The 22,242-nt window shown below is 38.0% G+C and overlaps 1 protein-coding gene across 12 annotated transcripts in view; it reads left to right on the forward strand.

Moving 5' to 3' along the window:
- Nucleotides 1-22,242, forward strand: part of CHD9 (chromodomain helicase DNA binding protein 9) — a 73,311-nt gene that overhangs the window by 41,780 nt on the left and 9,289 nt on the right. For 10 of the 12 annotated variants that reach the window (XM_082232826.1, XM_082232822.1, XM_082232829.1 and 7 more), the window contains 22 exons: nucleotides 485-606; nucleotides 1,514-1,757; nucleotides 2,240-2,416; nucleotides 4,259-4,402; nucleotides 5,086-5,341; nucleotides 6,117-6,327; nucleotides 8,471-8,666; nucleotides 9,668-9,835; nucleotides 10,461-10,640; nucleotides 10,862-10,972; nucleotides 12,250-12,446; nucleotides 13,122-13,321; nucleotides 13,750-13,909; nucleotides 14,615-14,704; nucleotides 14,817-14,920; nucleotides 15,007-15,124; nucleotides 15,955-16,012; nucleotides 16,350-16,392; nucleotides 16,527-16,746; nucleotides 16,887-17,089; nucleotides 17,951-18,859; nucleotides 21,326-21,489. In XM_082232826.1, the coding sequence (XP_082088952.1) occupies nucleotides 485-606; nucleotides 1,514-1,757; nucleotides 2,240-2,416; nucleotides 4,259-4,402; nucleotides 5,086-5,341; nucleotides 6,117-6,327; nucleotides 8,471-8,666; nucleotides 9,668-9,835; nucleotides 10,461-10,640; nucleotides 10,862-10,972; nucleotides 12,250-12,446; nucleotides 13,122-13,321; nucleotides 13,750-13,909; nucleotides 14,615-14,704; nucleotides 14,817-14,920; nucleotides 15,007-15,124; nucleotides 15,955-16,012; nucleotides 16,350-16,392; nucleotides 16,527-16,746; nucleotides 16,887-17,089; nucleotides 17,951-18,859; nucleotides 21,326-21,489 (4,275 nt within the window). The remainder of the gene's footprint in view (nucleotides 1-484; nucleotides 607-1,513; nucleotides 1,758-2,239; nucleotides 2,417-4,258; nucleotides 4,403-5,085; nucleotides 5,342-6,116; nucleotides 6,328-8,470; nucleotides 8,667-9,667; nucleotides 9,836-10,460; nucleotides 10,641-10,861; nucleotides 10,973-12,249; nucleotides 12,447-13,121; nucleotides 13,322-13,749; nucleotides 13,910-14,614; nucleotides 14,705-14,816; nucleotides 14,921-15,006; nucleotides 15,125-15,954; nucleotides 16,013-16,349; nucleotides 16,393-16,526; nucleotides 16,747-16,886; nucleotides 17,090-17,950; nucleotides 18,860-21,325; nucleotides 21,490-22,242) is intronic. The other 2 variants (XM_082232827.1, XM_082232831.1) reach the window with 1 other exon arrangement.

Consider the following 22,242-nt stretch of genomic DNA (forward strand, 5'->3'; position numbering starts at 1 on the left):
TGATATTGGGATGTGTTGTCAGGATGTTGAGAGGAGCAAGGGGTGGAGCCCAACACAGCAGCGCGGCTTCAATGGTCAGTGGATCCTCCTCTCTTGTGCTTGGTCTCCTCCTCATCTTGCTGCCACCACCACTGGCCAGGGGCTCATTCCCCTCTGCGGCAGGAGGAGGAAGAGCTGGCGCCCAAACTGCACTGCGCTCTTCTCTGCACTCGGCCTCCTTCACCCCCTGATCGTTCTAAACATTGGAGGGGGGGCAAAAATTGGGGCCCAAAAGAGCTGGGCACCTAGGAGTTGGCATCTATGTCAGGAAGAGTTTCCACTCCCTCCCATTTACATATCTTGAGCCAATCTATCCCCAACTCTTTCAGTCTGTGCAATATACTGGACTGTGTGCATAACCCCTGAAATAATGTTTCACTTCAGTTTCTTTTTTCAGGTGAATAGAGAGCCAAAAATGTCATTTATGTTATGCTTTATTCCTAAGGATCGACCTCCTTCTAATTCATGGAAGAAGATAGAGCTGTCCAGGGAATATAAAAATGGCAACCAACTCAGGGAATACCAGTTAGAAGGGCTCAACTGGCTACTTTTCAACTGGTATAATAGGTATGTGTTCTGAATTAATCAAATCAATTTTTATGTTAGTGTTGCTTCAAAAGTAAATAGGAACAATGAAACTAGGAAACATTTGTATTTGAAATTTGTGTCAATGAGCAGTCTAGTTTTCATACCTTTTGGCATGTGTTACTTATTTAATGAACTTTTATTTACTTGTGACTTGGAAGAAGAAGAAGAGGAGTTTGGATTTGATATCCCGCCTTTCACTCCCCTTCAGGAGTCTCAAGGCGGCTAGCATTCTCCTTTCCCTTCCTCCCCCACAACAAACACTCTGTGAGGTGAGTGGGGCTGAGAGACTTCAGAGAAGTGTGACTGGCCCAAGGTGACCCAGCAGCTGCATGTGGAGGAGCGGAGACACGAACCCGGTTTCCCAGATTATGTGACTACCGCTCTCAACCACTACACCACACTGGCTCGGAGCATATGTACCCCACTCTACAGCTAAAAAAGGCTCCCATAGTGGCTTACATACAGTCAGTTTAAAAAGACAGTCCCCACTGCACAGGCTTACAATCTAAAAAACATAACAAGCAAAGAAAAATGACAGAGAAGAAAGAGGAACATGAACAGATCTACATTTTTTAAAAAATAAAAAATGCAATGGTATTGTTTTTAAGTGAAGACAAGTCTTTTCTGCTGGAAGCTCAATAACACAATAATAATAGATGCGGAAGAGAGATAAGAGTAAGACAATAGTTAATCTATTACCATGCAGAAATACGGTACCTATAGGGAGCATACAAAATTCAAGGAATCAGGTGCTAAATCACTACTCATTCTTTGCCCTGGGAAACAATGCAAAGAGATTCTTCAAATCTTTCTTATACTTAAACATTGACAGCCATCCTGAATGTGTGTTCTTCTAGCCCTGCTAACAATGTTCTTGTGTTTTCAGACAAAACTGCATTTTAGCAGATGAAATGGGTCTTGGCAAAACCATCCAGTCAATAACATTCCTGTATGAAATCCTTCGGACTGGTATAAGAGGGCCTTTCTTGATCATAGCTCCACTTTCCACCATAGCCAACTGGGAAAGAGAGTTCCGCACATGGACTGATCTTAATGTTGTGGTATATCATGGGAGTATGGTTAGCAGGCAGATGATACAGCAGTATGAGATGTATTTCAGAGATTCACAGGTAACCTTCTATTTTGTCTTATAGCTAGTAAACCAGTTTGATTTCTGTACATAGCGTTATCATTTATTTTTGTGATTTATGTAATTGAGAGTCTGTTTAGACCCTCAACTTAATGCACTAAAAATGTCAGTAGTATATGTAGGCATAAAATTATTCTGTTTCTGTATATCCTGTCATAGCAAAATATGTGGATGGAAATTTGGCAACCTGAGACTGCCATTATGGTGGCTGTGCATGGGTGGAGATAATTGTGGCCTTGTATTCACCCTTTCAATTATTATTTCGCTGGTTCATTATATATTGTTTCAGAATGTGCAGCTTTGGCTTCTTCTTTTTTAGGTTTCATTTAGGCTTGGACACCCAGCTTTCCCCCACATGTTAAAGAACATCCCAGATATGCAAGCACAATTTCCCCCTCCAGAAGCAATGGAAAGGTTCTAGATAATATCATATATTGTGTTCTGTTCGTTCACTCTTCCTAGGGTCGCATCATTAGAGGTACATACAAGTTCCAGGCTATCATTACCACATTTGAAATGATTCTTGGTGGCTGTCCAGAACTCAATGCCATTGAATGGCGCTGTGTTATTATTGATGAAGCACACAGATTGAAGAATAAAAACTGCAAACTTCTAGAGGGGCTCAAACTCATGAATCTTGTGAGTGTTTACTTTTCATTTGCATATATAGCCCTTAAATCTGTAGGGCTTATGGAGGCCAAGTTCTCAATAGTTTGTCCAACTGCTTGACCTTCAAAAGATGTATAAATATTTTATACTTCTAAATCAGGGAGTTGTATGCTCCTACTTGCACAATGTTAATGTTGCTTTACTACTCTGTTTCTGCATGACTGTAATCATTAGAGGCTAATGACTGGGCATGAAATCATGTGTTTGCAAATACAAGCTAGTTTCTCCAGCACTATAAACCCTTCAATCTATCTACCTTGTATATAGCATGTCATTTGTTTTATTGTTTGAATTATTAACACATGCCTTATTGCACTATGATGTAAATGTCTTTTTTAAAATGTAATTTGTATTGCTGAAAAATATAAATAAAAATTATTTCATAAAATAATCACACTTACAATAACATACCATATTTTCACTAGATCATCTACTATTTTTAAAATGTGAAATTCGGTTCCAAGCATTAAATCCCTGAAAGTTTGAAAATTCCTTATAGCAGTAAAATTTCAAAGCAATTTATAAAATGTGCACAGTCTTAAAATACATATACCTACATGCTAAAAAGAATCCATATTTTTGGTATAATATTGACAGTGCATCTTCTCTACACTAAGTACCAGGGCCGGGGAGAAATACTTCAGTTTAAAAGAATGGTTGATTAAATTACATAGTTCACAGGTTTTGAATAAAATTACATAGGGTGGAATTCAGTGCCACACTCTTCCCATCATTCTGCCTGCAAAGGCATCTAAGTTTGCCACACAAAATGACTCCCCATCTCCTCCTGTGCACTGCTCTGGAGATTCTCCCCACCACTGCTGCCAATTGTGGGGGGTGGGGGTGGGGAGAACCGAGGAAAGCCTTGCTGCACAAGGAGAAGTCCTTGTTGAAGGCTTCCACTGACTAGATTTGTTAGGTGACTCCCACCCATAGATTTTCTGGGTGAAGCAGGAAAATATAGGACCAAACAATTTGAGGGAGAATGGAAAACATTTAGAAAATAACAAAATTATTTACAGTGTGTGACAGACAAGAATCCCTTTCCATAATGATCTAATTCAAATACTGTAATGTAAATAAAGCTTAGTGTGTATGTGTTATTATTTTTCCTTTGTACTGCATGCTTTAGATAATAGTTCTATTTTGGAGTTAAAAGGAATAGAATATTGTAACAGCTTACTAATAATAAGATATTCATTAAATCCATAATGCATGAAAACAGCTCTGACTTGTCCACAGTTTCACCAGCAGTCCTTACAATCTTTATAAATGATGTAATGTATTAAAGGCAGAAAAGTTATTACAATGCTTGTTTATCATAGGTTATTTTATTTATAAATTAGCATATGTGTATTGTCTGTATGAGGGACGCAGGTGGCGCTGTGGGTTAAACCACAGAGCCTAGGACTTGCTGATCAGAAAGTCGGCAGTTCGAATCCCTGCAACGGGGTGAGCTCCCATTGCTCGGTCACTGCTCCTGCCAACCTAGCAGTTAGAAAGCACATCAAAGTGCAAGTAGATAAATAGGTACCGCTCCGGCGGGAAGGTAAACGGCTTTTCTGTGCGCTGCTCTGGTTCGCCAGAAGCAGCTTTGTCATGCTAGCCACATGACCCGGAAGCTGTATGCTGGCTCCCTCGGCCGATAAAGCGAGATGAGCGCCGCAACCCCAGAGTTGGTCACGACTGGACCTAATTGTCAGGGGTCCCTTTACCTTTATTGTCTGTATATTTCCTCTCAAAGATTCAAGATTGTGCATAACATACCCAGCTATATTTTAGACAATCATGCAAAATGTGCATCTTCTATAGGAGCACAAGGTGCTATTGACAGGCACACCACTGCAAAACACAGTAGAAGAACTTTTCAGCCTTCTTCACTTCCTTGAACCTTTGCGCTTCCCAGCAGAATCGACATTCATGCAAGAGTTTGGAGACCTTAAAACAGAGGAGCAGGTATTTAAAACTTTTTATTATGTTACATTCACACACAGGCCTTGTTCAAATGTCACAGTAAGTAATACTTTGTCTTAAATCTTGGTTTAATCATGAATGTGCCTTGCCCTTTTTGCGTGCATGCATGCACAGCTTCTTTCCCCGCTAATGACTCAAACAAGCCATAGTATGATTTGTTGGGTTACAACTCCAGAATGTCGTTTGTTCCATGCTCTAGGTTTGGATGGAACATGGGCGGGAGTAATATGTTAGGAGAGCAGCTGGACAGTGACACATACAACAGTGGGGAAGCACATTGGTATGGTTTGTTGTGATGTATGAACCAGAATACATTCAAAAATTAGAATTTAATGGGCTGTTTGTCCGGTAATGACTATCACCTCAACCATAACAGTAAATCCACCTCTCCCATCTTTATTACTATTTGAACTAATGATAAGTAAATTGAAAATGTTGTGATCAGCCATAGTATTGCTACAATTCATGGTGGCTGCAAGAAAATATGCAGAAATAATATGAATTTGAATCTATACATACATTATGTACATTCAGGTTAAGTACAGACCTCCGGAATGAATTAAGTGCTTAACCTGAGGTACCACTGTAATGATTTTCGCTCCCTTTATAAGCTTATGAAATGTAGCAATTTATATAGGGTTTCAACTAATTTTTACTTTATGTAGGTGCAAAAGTTGCAAGCTATACTGAAACCAATGATGCTGAGAAGACTGAAAGAAGATGTAGAGAAGAAGCTGGCACCAAAGCAAGAAACTATTATTGAAGTGGAATTAACGAATATCCAGAAGAAATATTATCGAGCTATTTTAGAGAAAAACTTTGCATTTTTGTCAAAAGGTGCAGGCCAAGCCAATGTACCCAACTTGGTTAACACTATGATGGAACTCAGGAAATGCTGCAATCATCCATATCTTATCAAAGGTAAATGTAAAAATGTTAAATTTTACTTTAGGCATTTTTCTTGTGATGTAAAATAATGCTTCCCTTGGAGTTATAATTTGGATACGGTTGCCATATTTCAAACAGTGAAAATCCAGACTTCTCTGTTGAGCCTTTTTTTTTGACAGTGGTTGAACTTCATTGGCAAATTTTCCCAAAAAATAAAATTAGAGCTATTTTTAAGGAAAATTGCTAAAAACAACACTGCCGACATGGGTTGCCATATGTCCAGATTTTCCCAGGCATTTTAGTGATTTCTGCCTGAACACTGCTTTTGAATGCAATATTCCAGATATGTCCAGGAAATTCCGGACATATGGTAACCCTAAATTAGGATGAGTGCTATAAGGGTGGCCATAGTGAACTGCCCTGAGACCTGCAGGTATAGGGCGGTATACAAATTATAATTAGAACAACAATAACAATTCAATTATTAATCTGTTGTATCATATTTTACTGGCGGAACAGAGGAACTTCTTTGTATTTTTAAAAAATTGTATATAAGTGCTTTTGAATTTAGTTGCATATGCTATAGTTTTGACGGTGAAATGTAAATAGCCACAATGAGGATCATGTATTACTGTGGTCAGTGTCAAGGGATGGGGACTGAAAAATGAAAAACAATGTGATCATAAATACTGTTATGAAATACATGGTGTATGCACTCACAATATTATGATGTGCACTTTGTATCAAAGCTATATGAAAATGTCAATACCTTTTAGAAGAAGCAAATCATACCTACTTTATGTGACAGGTGCTGAGGAAAAAATCTTAGGAGAGTTTAGGGAGACCTATAATCCAACTGCTCCTGATTTCCACCTGCAAGCAATGATCCAGTCTGCTGGAAAACTGGTCCTCATTGACAAACTTCTTCCAAAAATGAAAGCAGGGGGCCATAAGGTGCTTATTTTCTCTCAGATGGTTCGCTGTCTTGATATCCTTGAAGATTATCTGATACATAAAAGGTATGATACTATTCATAGTGCAAATAGCCATACTAATGGTATATTAAACAGTTTTGAATGGACTTGGTTCATTCATCTTTGAGTCATCGTACTGAGATATCAAGTGATAATTTGCTTTTAAATTACTAGTCATGCACTTCCTTGCACTACAGTTTCTGGCCTGATCTTGCACAGCAGGAGAGAGAAACTTTTTTTCCTGTTGATGGCCATGTGGGACTAATCTGTTGGGGACCATATGTCTATGGTGGCTGGAACCAGAGCCAAAAATGAGCAGGGCTACCTTTCTGCCTTTCTTCCATTTTCTGACACCTTCTCTTTGAGTGGGCTGCCAGGAGCAGTGTATTTTTTCCTTCTCTTCCATCAGATGCTTCTCCCCTGCATCAAATTAGGCCAAGGACCATATGCAGTCCTTTCAGTTGTAGGATGCCTATCCCTGCTCTTCCTTCTTTGGCGATCACTCGTAGCCAAATAAGATTGTCTTCCATGAATATGGTATTAATGGTGTATCCATAAGTGACTCTGGAGGCCTATTCTGGATCCGCATGTCCTTTCACAGTGGGGACATAGGTTTCCAGGCAAAAGTTGATCACAGTGAGGATTTGCCTTCCTCTTAGCTCGCTTCTCCTTTTTGTGCTGAGTTTGTGCTTCTTCAAAACCCATGACACCTTTGGTAGAGGCTACTCCAATTGGAGCACTGTCCCTGCTATACCCCAAGGCACCAGCACAACAGAGCCATAAGGTTATGTATTAGATAACATGTATAATTACCTGATTTTTATTTCATATAGAAAACAAATATAAACAGAATATTATGTCAGCTTCTCATAAGAAAGGAGCTAAAAATAAGCTCTGTTCCAGCAGAGGTTCCTTTCATCGTAGAGAATTTCAGAACTTCCAAGTCAGTGTGGTTCAGACTCCACAATTTAATGACATGTCCCAGATTTCCTCCACCAGACCTAACCTAGCCCTCATATGCAGAGGGACCAGAGAACAGTTCTGACTCAAGGCCTCCTCTGGTTCTTTTTTCTTACTTGGGCGGTCTTGGCCAAGGATACCTAGGAACATAATACCATTAAAAACAGCCTAGTCATAGAATTTCTGTTTCTGTCCCCCAGTTCTGAGCCTTGAAGTCTACTGAAAAACTATTATTTAGCAGGCTATTCACTACTTATTAGAAATAGGGAACAGAGATCCAGTTCCCCAGAAAAGAAATTAACCGCTGTCTGCTCTGTGTTCTTCATTGTCTTCAGGAAAGGATGGAAATTAAATTCTGGATTTGAAATATGAAAACAAGTATATAACATAGGTTCAGGATGGAATCCTCCACCAAGGCAATTATAATTGGGAACACTACCAAATGCAGCCATGACTGAACTTTAGGCTTACCTTAGGCCACTGAATTTTCAACAAACACTGCTTTCAAAGCAGCTTATTTGGATGACCTCTTTAGGTCCTCATCTGGAGCAGGACAAACAAAGATTTGCTTCAAGCTAACCTTCCCCCCCCCCCCGACTATGGCTTCTTTATCTATTGGCAAAGGAACGATCAAGTTCCTTCCAGGAGGCTCCAATGCCTTGATGTTCTTATCTTATGATATCTGAATAAAGTTTTTCAAGTTTCTATAATGATAATACCGTATTTTTCTGTGTATAAGATGCCCTCATGTATAAGACGGCCCCTATTTTGGGGGACTCCAAATTAAGAAAACACCACTCAGCACTACCTGTGTATAAGACGATACCCAATTTTAAACCTAATTTTTTGGTTAAAAAACCCTAATCTTATACAATACGGTATATGTGAATATATATTAAATGCCCCAAGAAAATTATTGTTGAATGCTTATGGGGATGGAATTTCACATACTTGTTAAGAATTCTATCATTCAAAGTATCTGAGGAGTGGAAATAACATTGTTATGTTTTACTGGTTCACCTGAATATGGACTGGATGCATTTTAACACACTTTCAAGATGGTGTGTAATAAAAAACCTGACCAAAAAAATTACAGCATCTGCTTGCAGTGTAGGCTCATTTGATTAGGACAGTAGGATAGTAGTATTCAGAAGTGCATGGTTATACTTGTATTCTGGTTTGCAATTACAGCCTTTCTTTAATGGTCCTTTTTTTTTGCACTTCAAAGGTACCTGTATGAGCGAATTGATGGAAGAGTAAGAGGGAACTTACGTCAGGCTGCCATTGATCGATTTAGCAAGCCAGACTCTGATCGGTTTGTTTTCCTTCTCTGTACCAGAGCTGGTGGATTGGGCATTAATTTAACTGCAGCGGATACTTGCATAATTTTTGATTCTGACTGGAATCCTCAGAATGATTTGCAGGTAAATATATTTGAGCAGTTTAGCCTTCTGCCATAGGGCTAAATACCTAAGAAACACCTACAAATGAACCTACTTCATCTGATCCACAAAGAGAGAGCAAGTATGAACAAGCAGGATTGCTTGCAGGTGCTTGCTAACTAGCTAGGTCATATGAGGAGAGACATTCTTAAATCTGCAGTGGGTTCAGGCCATTGTGTGTACTGTTAAATATATTTAAGCAAACCATCTATCCAGCAGGATCTAGGCAGCCCTTGTTGGCTGCCAGTACCATATATCTTCTTCAAGGAAGGGAGTCTTGTCCTGAACTTGACATTGTGCCTCTAAAACACAAATTGGAGATAAGAGGAAATCTCTTTCTCACTTTTCCAAGTCCATGCTTTATGTTGGGAAAGAGAGTGGAGGACTCTGTGCAATGTGAAAACAAGCTGTTTCCCCCTCTAGGTCTGAGCTAGTCATAAGGAGTCAGAGGTTTTTGGTCTTGTCTCTGCACTTGCTGGATTCTTCAAATACCCAGCAACAGCAGAGACAAAAGAAGCTTCCAGTTCCAAGCTGCAAGGTATAGATGGCATTGTGAGGGCTTTTCTCTGGTTGTTAGGTGCTCCAAACTCCTGAAAAGTCCAAGCTGAAACAGGTCCTAGGCTTTCTCTGAACTTTAGAATGTGGTTCAGATGGATCGTCCCACCTCCTCAGTAGCTCCAGGTTTCAGAGGAAACTTGAGCCATGCCAAACTAGTCAGACACTATCTGAGCACTTGCCACGGGGAGCAAACTTGTGAATCCCTGTCATACAAGGTAGAGAAATATTCTATAATACACAAAGCTAAAGTCCGTTTGTATTGACCTTAATTTTATATTTTATTGTTTTCATTTACAGCTTCAGTTTAATTGTATTTTGTTTTAACAATGTCTATTTAAGTAATTTTATATTTAAGTAATAATATATCATTATATTACATTTCTACTTGACCATGTGTCCAATGGATTCATGTACCTTTTTCTTAGGCCCAAGCTCGTTGTCATAGGATTGGTCAGAACAAAGCAGTGAAGGTCTACCGACTAATAACTCGGAACTCTTACGAAAGAGAGATGTTTGACAGAGCAAGTCTGAAGCTTGGCCTGGATAAGGCTGTCTTACAGAGCATGAGTGGAAGAGAAAATAGTGTTGGTGGTGTATGTACCCATTTCCCCCTCTTTTCTCTCCTCCAAAAAAAAAATAGGAATTTGAAATGGGTTTTTATTTTTGTAACTGTATCATTTACTCAAGAGAATAGGGGAACAGTTCAAAGCTTAGTCTGAATGAGATCTTAAAGCTTTGCACCACTTCCTAGCTCTCTGCTTTTCTATTACCCCCACATAAAGTCCTGTTGCTTTTCTAACCAATGTATCACCAAAGATTGGCCATGTTGGAGAGAGAATTCTATTGTTTGAGACTTTAGACTCTGTTGTATGGATGATCTTAAGGAACAGGTAGGCAAAATAATAGGTTGGGAATCCTTGAGATAGTTTACTGTGTATACAATAATAGGATTTTGATACTGTAAGAGACTTTTTAAAAGATAACAAAAATAATACACATAAAGTAATTATGTATTGGCTGTAGTTACATACCTTGGAAAGGACAACCAGTTTCTGTCAGTAACAGGCAATATTTACTGTAAAACTATTTTTTAGATATCCAGTGGAACTATTTCAAAATATAACAATTATATTATTCCATATTATCATTTTAATTGAACATTTTTATGTATCCAGCTGCATTAATAGCATAAGACTTACCAGTTTCTCTTTTACATAGATTCAACAACTTTCTAAAAAAGAAATTGAGGATTTGCTTCGAAGAGGTGCATATGGTGCCATTATGGATGAAGAGGATGAAGGTTCTAAATTCTGTGAAGAAGATATTGATCAAATCTTGCAGCGTCGCACAAAAACAATTACAATTGAATCTGAAGGAAGGGGCTCCACATTTGCTAAGGTAGTTACAAGCTCTTCTGGTGTCCTTTTTACAGAACACAGAGAAAAGTATAAGCATCCAGAACAGTTCTCTTAGAAGTTAACAGATATAAAATACCTAATTGATAGGCTTCACTTGAATGTAGCTGGTGTTTTTCCTTCCTTGAGAGCATGTGGTACCTAGTCTGTGATACTTGAAACTGAACAAATATACTGGTGACACTTTATATTGTGCTGTTACAGGCTAGCTTTGTTGCGTCTGGAAATAGGACAGATATTTCGTTAGATGATCCAAACTTCTGGCAGAAGTGGGCCAAAAAAGCAGAAATAGACATAGACACCATCAGTGGTAGAGTAAGTATGATTTATTTATTCATTCTTTCATTCATTTAGGCTCGAGTGTTCTTTTAATTGTCCTATTCACTTTGTTTGCTTTTTAAGTTGAGGCTTATTGTAGCAGTTTGGATCAAATCACTATTGGACAACTAAGTTAAGTTCTTTGGACGGCAGTATCCTAACTTAAAACATTTCCTCCACTAAAATAGTATATGTAGACCTATGCTTAGTATTTTGTTTACTCGAAGAACTAATTCCCCCCCCCCCAATCAAACTTGCCTTCTGTTGATCCTTGGAGGTATCTGGAACTAGATTGTGTCGAAAGGAAAACGTATGTTTAAATAGACCACAAACTTGATCTATGAAAACTTCATTACCAAAAGGATACAAATTGTGTACTAAATTTAAAATATCTGTTTTTGTATTCTGGGGCAGAGATTTTCATGTTGTGTCATGAGCTTTAATTGTACTTTTCATTACTTGAGAGAAAATATTTTTGAAAAGTGCAGTAATGTGTCCTGTCTACCTGATCATTGCTGGATGTTTCCTTACCAATTCATAGAATTGGGAGTGGGAAGCGACAGAAATGTTCTCTCTAACTCAGCAATGATTGACTGTTCTGATCATGAATCAGGAATGTCCTATCATCCTATGCTGTATTTGAGTGTTCGTAGTTTTCTTGAAATGCTACCATACTTACAGTTCAACAAGCTTTTGTTGATATAGTCGTTGAAGCCAGTATTAGTTCTACTCAGAATAGATCCGTCGAAATTAATGGACATGGTTAATGTTGGTTGATTAATTTTAGTGGGTCTTCTCTCAGTATAATTATGTTTGATGTAGTGAGGACACCCTCTTGACAGTGTCACATTTGCCAGGAATTTGATATAGGGCAGCCTCAGAGAGGATATTCTCGATAGACACTCTGATTGTGGAACTGTCTTGCCCCTCAAATATGGTTGAACCATGTCTTACAAGCTCTAGACACCTAGTGAAGACCTACTTATTCACCCAGGCTTAATTGAATCTCTGATACTGCACTATGTAAATGGTTATTTGTCAGTGTACATGCTTATTTTCTCTCTTACCGTTTATTGGGAGATAGATGCTAAGATTTGTTGTGTTTTAAAATCTTGCGTTTGGATTATTTTAAAATGAAAACCTGATTGCAAAATTTATAAAAACAAGTAAAATAATAAATAAAATATCAGACAAGGATGTTTTGATGAATTTTATCATTTTGTATTTTGAAAATGCTCACTTCTGTTGACTCAGAATATTGTTACATTTTACAGAATAGCTTGGTTATTGACACTCCTAGAATTAGGAAGCAAACAAGGCCTTTCAGTTCTACAAAGGATGAACTTGCTGAGCTATCTGACATTGAAAGCGAAGGGGATGATAAACCAAAACTTCGGAGGCCTTGTGACCGCTCCAATGGATATGGAAGAACAGAATGTTTTAGGGTGGAAAAAAACTTGCTAGTTTATGGGTAAAAATGTTTTTTGTTTCTTTGGTGTAAAGAGAGACAAAAATATAAATAATAAAATTATTATTATTTCCTAAATTTCATTTTCTGTATGGATGGTGTCTTACTTTACACTTGCTATTGTACCAGATTCCAGCAGTTTAGTAGTGATGCTGCAGTACAGTTACAATGTAGTATTTTGTGGCAATAGACATAATGACCAAAGTGCTTACTTATTGATCAGCAGACCTTAGGATCAGGCCATGTTGCTTTTTCTATTGCGGTCATGTAAAACACACACATATAATGTTACTATAGTTCTTCTCATAAAGAACTGTAGTAACAAAATGTGCCATAATCTATGTGTAGTAGAATAGTAGTTATAATAGCAAAGAGAAAATCTCCCTGTGGATATTTTTAAATATTTTATAGATACAGAAAAACCTGTGAGGGACCAAACTAATGCTCACAGACTCACAGATTTGCATAAAACTAGTGGCTTTCCCTATTAGCTTGCAGGATGATAAGGGGAGAAAACCTTAGATTCTCAAAGCAACACAAAAGGGGAAATTGTTAATGCATTAGAAATATAAAATATATTTTTACCTCTTAACACTTTGCAGCAAAACATTCTACAAGTAGTCTTAAAGATGCCATTTTTGTTTAAAACGTTAAACTCCAGTGTTAAACTCTAAACAGGTGGGGCCGTTGGAGAGAGATTTTATCACATGGGCGATTCAAGAGACAATTAAACGAACAGGATGTAGAGATAATCTGCCGAGCCCTTCTAGCATATTGCCTTGTCCATTACAGAGGAGATGAAAAAATAAAAAGTTTTATATGGGACCTTATTACACCAACGGAGGATGGGCAAACTCGAGAGCTACAGAATCACCTAGGTAAGAATCTGTAAGAGGACTATTTTTTGACATGCTTGTGATGAAATTAAAGACTCCTCAAAAGTACTGAAGGATGATACACCTTGTGAAATAAAATGGGGAAAAATACAAATGCATGTATTATTCTATTTTGTGGCTTTGGGGAGAAAAACAGCTGGTGGAGACCATTTTGCATGCACTAATGTATCGGAAGGGTTAAATGACCCACTCCATCTGAAACCGCAGCTGCTTTACCTTGGGGAACATTGAGAGTAATCATGGTATTTTATTACATGCAGGTCTACCCTCTATTGTCGTTTAGCATTACTGTTTGAATTATCTACACTTGCAATGTTAAGGGAAAACAGATAGTATTCTCTGTCTTCCTGAAACAAGGAAGTTCTGTTATACCATGCAGTTGTTACATTGTATTTTCCTATGTTGCATAGGTTTGTCAGCTCCTGTCCCCAGGGGCCGAAAAGGAAAAAAAGTTAAAACTCAGGCCAGCACTTTTGATATTCATAAAGCAGAATGGCTTCGAAAGTATAATCCAGAGCATTTGTTGCAAGATGATGGATATAAAAAACACATAAAACACCACTGCAACAAGTAAGTAGCAATATAAACACATGATTTAAAGTTTGTCTCCTTGATGTACAAGTAAAACTTTCATACTAAATGCTAATAATCTTTATTAATGTTAACAAGTGAGGTGCTATGGATTACAAAACTAGCATAATTGTAGTAGCCATGTTGTAAACTAGTCTCTATATTTGCACAGTGGTTACACCTTGTGCAGATGCCAAAAGTTGGAAGGGAGGAGGAGCAGACAGTAGGAGAGAACCTGTACATTTTGGCAGGAACTCTCCCTACTCCTGCAAAACAAAAAAATTGTGTGGGATTTGCAGAGAATGTCACCCTCCTTTGCCTTCCTCCAAATCACAAATTGTTTGGGCCTGACAGATGTGCATACGAATTGTTCTCATGTTGCCAGAAACTGTTGGCAGTAAACATGCTGCTGCAAGCCCTTAGTTAGCTGGGACTAAGCATTAGGCCCAAAGCATCAAGGTCATTAGGTATGGAGAAGGTGCGGGGGACTACTTTTACGGACTCGTAACCATTAAAATGTTACAGGTGTGTGGAGTGATGAAATTGGCCTCAAAATACACTTGGAAAATTTAAGGTTTTGTCTTAAATTTGTTGATAATAATGCTGAGCATGATTCCTATATATTTCAAAATAGTAGCTTGTTGAACTAAAATACAATCTGCCCGGGGCTGAAGAATTAATTGTCTTCTGTGTGTTTATGTTTAGGGTCTTACTTCGGGTTAGAATGTTGTATTATTTGAAGCAAGAAGTCATTGGTAATGAGTGCTCAAAAGTTTTTGATGGAGTTGAAGCCAGGTACACCATGTTGAGGCTCTTTCCTCTTTTCTCCTTAACCGTAAATAAAGTTGTTTCTCAGAATTCTTTAATTGAGTTGACTTAACACCAGCTTTCTGGGTAACTATTTCAGTGAAATTGATATTTGGGTCCCTGAGCCAGATCATTCTGAAGTGCCAGCGGAATGGTGGGATACAGAAGCAGATAAATCTCTCTTAATAGGAGTTTTTAAACATGGTAAGTGATAGGGATACTACTTGTTTCTTTTTCACATATAGGTTGCTTGTCTTTTGAAATAATATTAATAAATATCTGTTTCTCAGGTTATGAAAAGTACAACACAATTAGAGCAGATGCAGCTCTCTGCTTCTTGGAAAGAGTGGGAAAACCTGATGACAAGGCAGTCGCTGCAGAACAGAGAGCCAATGACTATATTGATGGGTATGATTTTTTAAAAAACACTATTTAAAGTGAATCACCCTCCAAACAAGATAAAGGGTGAGAACCAGCCAGAGTTAAGCCCTTTTAGTGGTGACTTCAAATGCAATAACAATCGTAAAAAGAAAGCTACTTCTTGTTGAATTGAGTATGAGAGAGTTAAATGTATTTTACAGTCCCATTGAATTTAGTAGGAAAATTAAATGCTTTGTTGTCTGGATTGCATCCAAAGGTTATACTAGGCTTTGTTGTTGTTTTTTTACAATAAATGCACAAAATGCTTTGACCCCAAACCAGTCAAATGTGGTCATAGCCCCAAAGGGTCATAGAGCCCTCTTTTCCCCTAAAGCTAACTTTTGCCTAGCACGAGTTTACAGGCCATGGAAATGAGAGAATTCTTTGTATGTCTCTCATATGCCCATATGGTCCTTTCTCTGAGCATAACATACATGTAACAACAGTGATTCTGCAGTACTGTACAGAAATTTGAGGTTATTAGAACCATTATTTATCACTTGCAAGGTTAAATCTGGGATGAGGAACCATGTTGCTGTACAACTCCCATGAACCCCTGCCAGTACGGACAGTGATCAGGCATGATGGGAATTGCAGGCCTGCAACATCTGGAGGGCTAGAGTGTCCTCCAGATGATAATTATCAGGATACATAGAACAAAACTTTAAATAAAAATGTCCAAATAGTTAAAACCATAATACATATTCTTTGTAGCAAGTTTTTTCTTCCACAAAATAATTTAAAATTTTCCAGTAGCTAAAACAATTGTATGAAAAAACACATACTTTACAAGCCTGTGCTGAATGTGTATTTTTCAGAGATGTAGAAGACCCAGAATATAAACCAGCCCCAGCAATGTTTAAAGACGACATGGAGGTAATGTGTTGTCAGTATTCTTTTTTTCAGTTACACCAAAACTTAAGAGTTGATGAGACTGTCATATTTGCCATTGATTATAAACATTTATATTGGTTAAAACAGTAGCTTTTTAATTAGTTTCTTGGCAACTTTTCAATTAAACTATAGGGAGTTTTTTTCTATGGAGAAATTTTGAGCCTCTTAATTTAAAAATGAAGTTAAAATAATCCATATTAAGATGAGCTATTACTATTCTTAGAGTAGTCAGTCATCTGCAAGATGTGTGACTTGTGCTGTGTCTGAATCATGCCTCTGTTCATTCTGCTTTTTTTTAATTAAAAAAAATCTTTTTTAGGATGATATATCATCACCGGGGGATCTTATAATAACAGATGGAGGTAAAAAAACCCAACACCTCATGATCTTAAGATACTACAGTGAATACTCTTGTTTGTATTACATTAGAGCAAACTTGTGTTTTTATGGAGGAAAAACAGAATCACCAGGAAATTCTTATGTTCCTTAATTATAGATGGTCAGATGATTGAAGGGGACAAGCTTTATTGGCCAACTCAGTCTGCCTTAACTACACGCTTGCGCCGCCTAATAACAGCATATCAGCGTACTAGTAAGAACAGGCAAATCCAACAGATACAACCTGCATTTCCAGTCCAGGCCTGTGTGATGCAGAATCCATATGAAGAAGCTGCTTTAAATCCAAAAATGGCTGCCAAAATTGAAAGACAACAAAGGTCTGTACATTCTAAACTTACCAGGTTTAAAAAGCTGATCACAAAAAATTTTTTTGACTACTTTCTAGTCAATCATTCTTTGTGCTTTTGGAGGAAAGTTACTTAATTGGAATTATTGTTCTTCTTGCTTTTCAATCTAGATGGACAAGAAGAGAAGAAGCTGATTTCTACAGAGTGGTTTCAACTTTTGGTGTAGTGTTTGATCCTGACAGAGGCCAATTTGACTGGACGAAGTTTCGAGCCATGGCTAGGCTACATAAGAAAACAGATGAGAGTTTAGAAAAATACTTGTATGCATTTATGGCCATGTGCAGGAGAGTCTGCCGCTTGCCTTCAAAAGATGGTGGGTTACTTGCTTATTTTTTCCTTTATGAAAAAGAAACAGGCAGCAAAGGCTACAACAACTTTTTTATTGAAAAATGCTAAACCAAATTGTTCTTTGCATGAAGCAGGAGCAACAATATATACAAACAGTTTCCCCCAGCATGTAAGAATAGCAGTCTTTATGAGACAGAACTCTATTGTATAAAGTGATATTGACTAGACAAAAATCTATCAGACTACAGTATTTTATTGCATTTATATATCGGGTAGTCAAAATGCTCAGCACAATTTCCTCAAGCAAAAGGCAGCAGATACATGTTTGTGGATAAGGAATTTTTCAGCTTAGCGACTGCCACAGAAAATGCCTTCTCCTGAGCAGCTATCCCCTGAACTTTTGAGGGTGTTGAAACTATCAAGAACCCCCCACCCTGAGAGAGGCTGAAGGCAGGGAGGCAGTCTTTTGGATATTTGGTGCTGAAGGTATTTAGGATTTTAAATGCTAATGTGAGTATCTTGAATTGATCCTGGAAAGTAACTGGCAGCTAGTGACACTGCTTTAGAACAGGGGTTATGTGAGTTCTAAATGGAACCTCAGCTGGTATTTCGGCTGTGACTCTTTGAACCAGTTGAAGTTTCCCAGTCATCTTCAAGGTCAGCCCCAATTAGAGTATGTTACAATAATTAAATCTGGTAGTGACCAGAGTATGGGGCATAGTTTCCAAGTAATCTCTGACCTAAAAAGGTAGTAGCTGATCAACCAAAAGTTATATTAATACTTAATATTACATTAGACATTCTAACCTCCTAAAGAGTGCTGTTATTTTTAAAGTTTAATTATAATTCCTGTTCTTGCTCATTCTTGTGTGTGTTTCCTGTGCAGAACTTGTGGATCCCAATATTTTCATCCAGCCAATTACAGAAGAGCGTGCCTCTCGAACCTTGTATCGCATTGAACTTCTCAGGAAGGTGCGAGAACAAGCTGTCCGTCATCCACAGATATTTGAGCGATTAAAACTTTGTCAGATTAATCCAGATTTGCCAGTTTGGTGGGAATGTGGGACTCATGACTGGGATTTACTGATTGGAGCTGCAAAGCATGGGGTGAGCCGAACAGACTACCACATCCTTCGTGATCCTGAACTTTCATTTATGTCAGCCCAGAGGAACTACAGTCAAAGTAAAGTAGCACTTCCAATAACTCCTACACCACTTTTGCATCAGTATCAGATGGTGTTGTCTGCATCTCCTCTTGCACCTCAGGCAAGGCTGCTGGATATTAAAGGGAACACACTTGAGGATACAAAAGTTAAGAATGAAAACCATAAAGAAGATCCACATTCTTCTGGAGAGGAATCCATATCTGCTGAGGATATGCGAACGGGAGTAAAGACTGAACCTTTGAGCCCAAATAATGGCACACCATCTCATGCTACAGACCAGAAACCTGTTGTAAAGGCAGACAGTGACAGGCGTATGGTTGCTGCAAGGACAGAACCCCTAACTCCTAACACTGCTTCCAAAAAACAGAGACCTAACAAGAGAGGATCAGAATCAAGCTCCGATTCAGATTCTGATTCAGATAGATCAACCTGTTCTTCCAGATCATCTTCATCTTCATCCTCCTCTTCATCCTCTTGCTCACGTTCCAGATCAGGATCCAGTTCCTCATCTTCTTCATCTTGTTCTTCAGCATCATCGTCATCTTCATCATCCTCTTCCTCATCATCCTCATCCTCATCCTCTTCGTCAGAAGAAAGTGACAGTGATGAAGAAGAATCACAAAAGAGACGTAAGTGCTGTTTCGCTCATTTTCACATTCAAAAGGCTAATTAAGGGCTAATTTGCTTTAAACATGCTGGGAGAAGGTTGACATAAGCCCCTTTCTCCTTAATATAGCATGTAAATAAATATTTTGAATTGTAGGAAACTGGACTACAGGGGTGCCATATAATGCTGTAATCACAAACAGGCTTGAAAAATATTGTTCTTGCTCTGTGAAAAGTATAAATTTGGCTACATGAATTGCAACAGCTGTTTCTGAAAGTTAAATTAGAACATATTTTTAGCTTTTTTCCATATTTGATTTCTTTAAAAAAAAATAATTAGGAATGCAACTACAAGAATGCTGCCTAGCCATTCATATTTGATTTTATGTAAATATAATAATATGTATTTGATATGTTAACTTCCTTTGATGTGCATAAAATTAATTTGCAAGGGTTTTTTCGGGGGGAGGGGAATATGAACATGAGTTTGACCAAACTGGGGGAGGCAGTGGAAGACAGGTGTGTCTGGCGTGCTCTGGTCCATGGGGTCATGAAGAGTCGGACACGACTAAACGATTAAACAACAACAACTTAATCTTAGTATAAGAGCTCAATAAAAGTATAGTTTATTTTTTTCTAAAGAGAATATATAGTATACACACTGTTTGGGCTTTATGACTGAATTATTACACTAAACCTCTAAAATATTTTGGCACATTCAGACCTCTCAGCTCTTCAAAGTAAAATTCCCCATGTATTTTGTAAACAACATCAAGATTATGGACAGCTGTAGTTACTGTTTTAGAATTCTAATGTCTCATATATATAAATCATATGTTCATAAATTTACAAGGCAAACACATATATAAGTATATAAACCACGTGTCTGAAATAGTACAGAAGAGCAATCCTGAAACCATTTTGCCTCTCCCAAATTGACCTCAAATATTTCTCTGCAGTGAGGAAGGAAATGGGAAAGCCTCCCCATTGTCTGTTTGCTCAAATCCTGTCTTAAGGGCATATTTATGTATGAATAGGGTGAGCCTGCGACCTGTATTTAGGATCTAAGTATTTACCATCACAAAAGAATGGCCAGGCTGTCCAGGTAGAAGAATCAGTGGTGATTATTAGTTATCCTTACAAACAGGAATTTTGTTGGAGACCGCCTCCTTCTGTGATGTATTTATGATGTTTTGGGGGTGGTCTCTGGCTACAGGGTGGGCAACTTCAAAAGTCTATAAGGGATTCCGCACCATTGTTCTGGGTCCCTCCTGCCTCCTGTGTGTGGTAGTGAGCACCCTGTTGCAATAGTTAATAAAGATCAGGCTTACTAGCTTCCTTGCTTCTCAATATTCTCTGGTTGGCCTCTGTTATTTTTTCCTTCCAATAGGACTCTATACGGGCTCCTTTCTACCCCATAAGGGAAATGAAGGAGTTTTTTCTTATAACATTGCATTTGCCATATTCTAGAGTGGTGAATGAAACCAACTTTTGCTAGCATTCACTACTACAGTGTTGACACTAAAAAATGTAAGACAGGATTCAGAGACTATAAGGTCTATTCGGATATTATTTCTTCCTATGGTTATCTCCAGAGAAGAGCTGGGCTTAGAAATTCAGGCCAAGCAGTTATTAGCTTGGTATCATGCTTTGCAGCCTAGAATGAAGCACTAGGTAATTGATAGAATCAGTTTATTTTGTTCTCTTGGGTTTCTAGCTTTCCATTGCTCCTGTTCTCATTGCTGTGCACTTGGTTTATCAATTTCTTGAGGGTTAAAATTATTGCCCATCAAATTTACCTAGTTATGATATTTTCTGTCTAAAGTTATGGCAGTAAATTGTTCATACCATGATAATCTCATGTCTTGATTTTCAGTGTAATGGCACTTGAGGACTGTTTTGGAACTGTTGTCGTAGCAGTTCTCAGCAGTTCTGTTCCTCAGAGTCTTGAAATGATGGTTTGTAAAGAGCAACTTGTACACTAGTCCTCCTGTATCTCATGCACAGTTGTCCCACAATGGCCTCTGATTCATGCTGTACTGTTTGTGTACAATCCAGACTGTGAGAGCAGTGGGCAATAGCAGCGCTAAGAAGTAATTTCTATTATAAAATATGATCTAGAATGTTTGATTTTTTTAAAATAAAAATCTTTATTTTACTATTATAGATGTTTGCATACTTGCATAGTATTCAAGGATCCTGATTAAGATGTCTCAGTTTTCTTCCTTTTTGACATCCAGAAGGACTGGCTGATAAAATACTCTCTTTTGGCCATAGAAGCAATCCAGGTTTTCTCAGGATAAAAGCTATCAAGTGATATCAAATGTTAGTCATACTGAAAGTAGACCTATTGAAATCACTTGGGTCTACCCTGAATATGACTAACGTTTAATATCACCATTTGTATATCAAATCATTATGTGTTGCAGAAATAGGGTATCCATTATTGGAAGTTTTATGTTCTAATAACCTAAAATTGTTTCCCTCAGCAGAAGGAACGCCTCTTTTGAAAGCATATGATGAAGAGAGTGTAGCTTCCCTAAGCACTGTGCAGGATGAAACCCAGGACAGTTTTCAAATGAATAATGGAACACCAAATTCTAACTGTATCTTACAAGGTGGATATATGTTGGCTGCTTCCTACTGGCCAAAGGTAAGTTAGGCTGGATCTAAACACATCAAAGAAGTGTTTCAGTTTAAAACGTAAATTTAAACAAGGGAAAACAGGTAAAGAAAAAGTGGCCTCCACATTATATTGCATATACATGGCATATAAATCACTTTTTCTTTACCAGTCTAGCAGAGTCCTAAGACTACATGTATATAAATCTAGGTAAATTTCCTTCCAAAAAATACTGAATTTGCTAATTCATTTTCTTCAAACTTCTGAATTTCAGAAGTATATAAATTTGGGCTTCAGTTGCTTCCTGACATGGCTGGGAAGAAGTAGTTATTTTATCATACAGTATCAGAGATGCCCACTGTGTTCCTTTCACTGGCACTACTGCATTTTTTTTTTCTATAATTGGAAGCATTAATACTACTGTGTTCTTGCCTCTTGGACTGGCCACCACATCTATAATTTCTCCAGCATATGGTGATTCTTTTAGAAGATATGTGGTATGGAAATAAATATTCCCCTCAGTCACATGCTGGTGACACCCTACTCTTTGCCCAGCCACTCAGTTATGCCAGAGATCCAGTTGTCTGCCACCAAATGTTCACTTTCACTATCAGTGCTAGAAGAGCTTAACCATATGACTTCATTCTAGAAGCTGCAGTCAGTTTTCCTGCCTAAAAGGAAAGGGGGAAGGAGACACAAGAATCTGTTAATGCATCCTGTTCAGAAAAACCCTTCTGACTATTGGCCTGTTCAGACCTGTTTTTTTTCCAAGCACTGCCCCCA

Source organism: Podarcis vaucheri (genome assembly GCF_965113315.1).
Source record: "Podarcis vaucheri genome assembly, chromosome: 7".
In the NCBI taxonomy this organism is placed as follows: Eukaryota; Metazoa; Chordata; class Lepidosauria; order Squamata; family Lacertidae; genus Podarcis; species Podarcis vaucheri.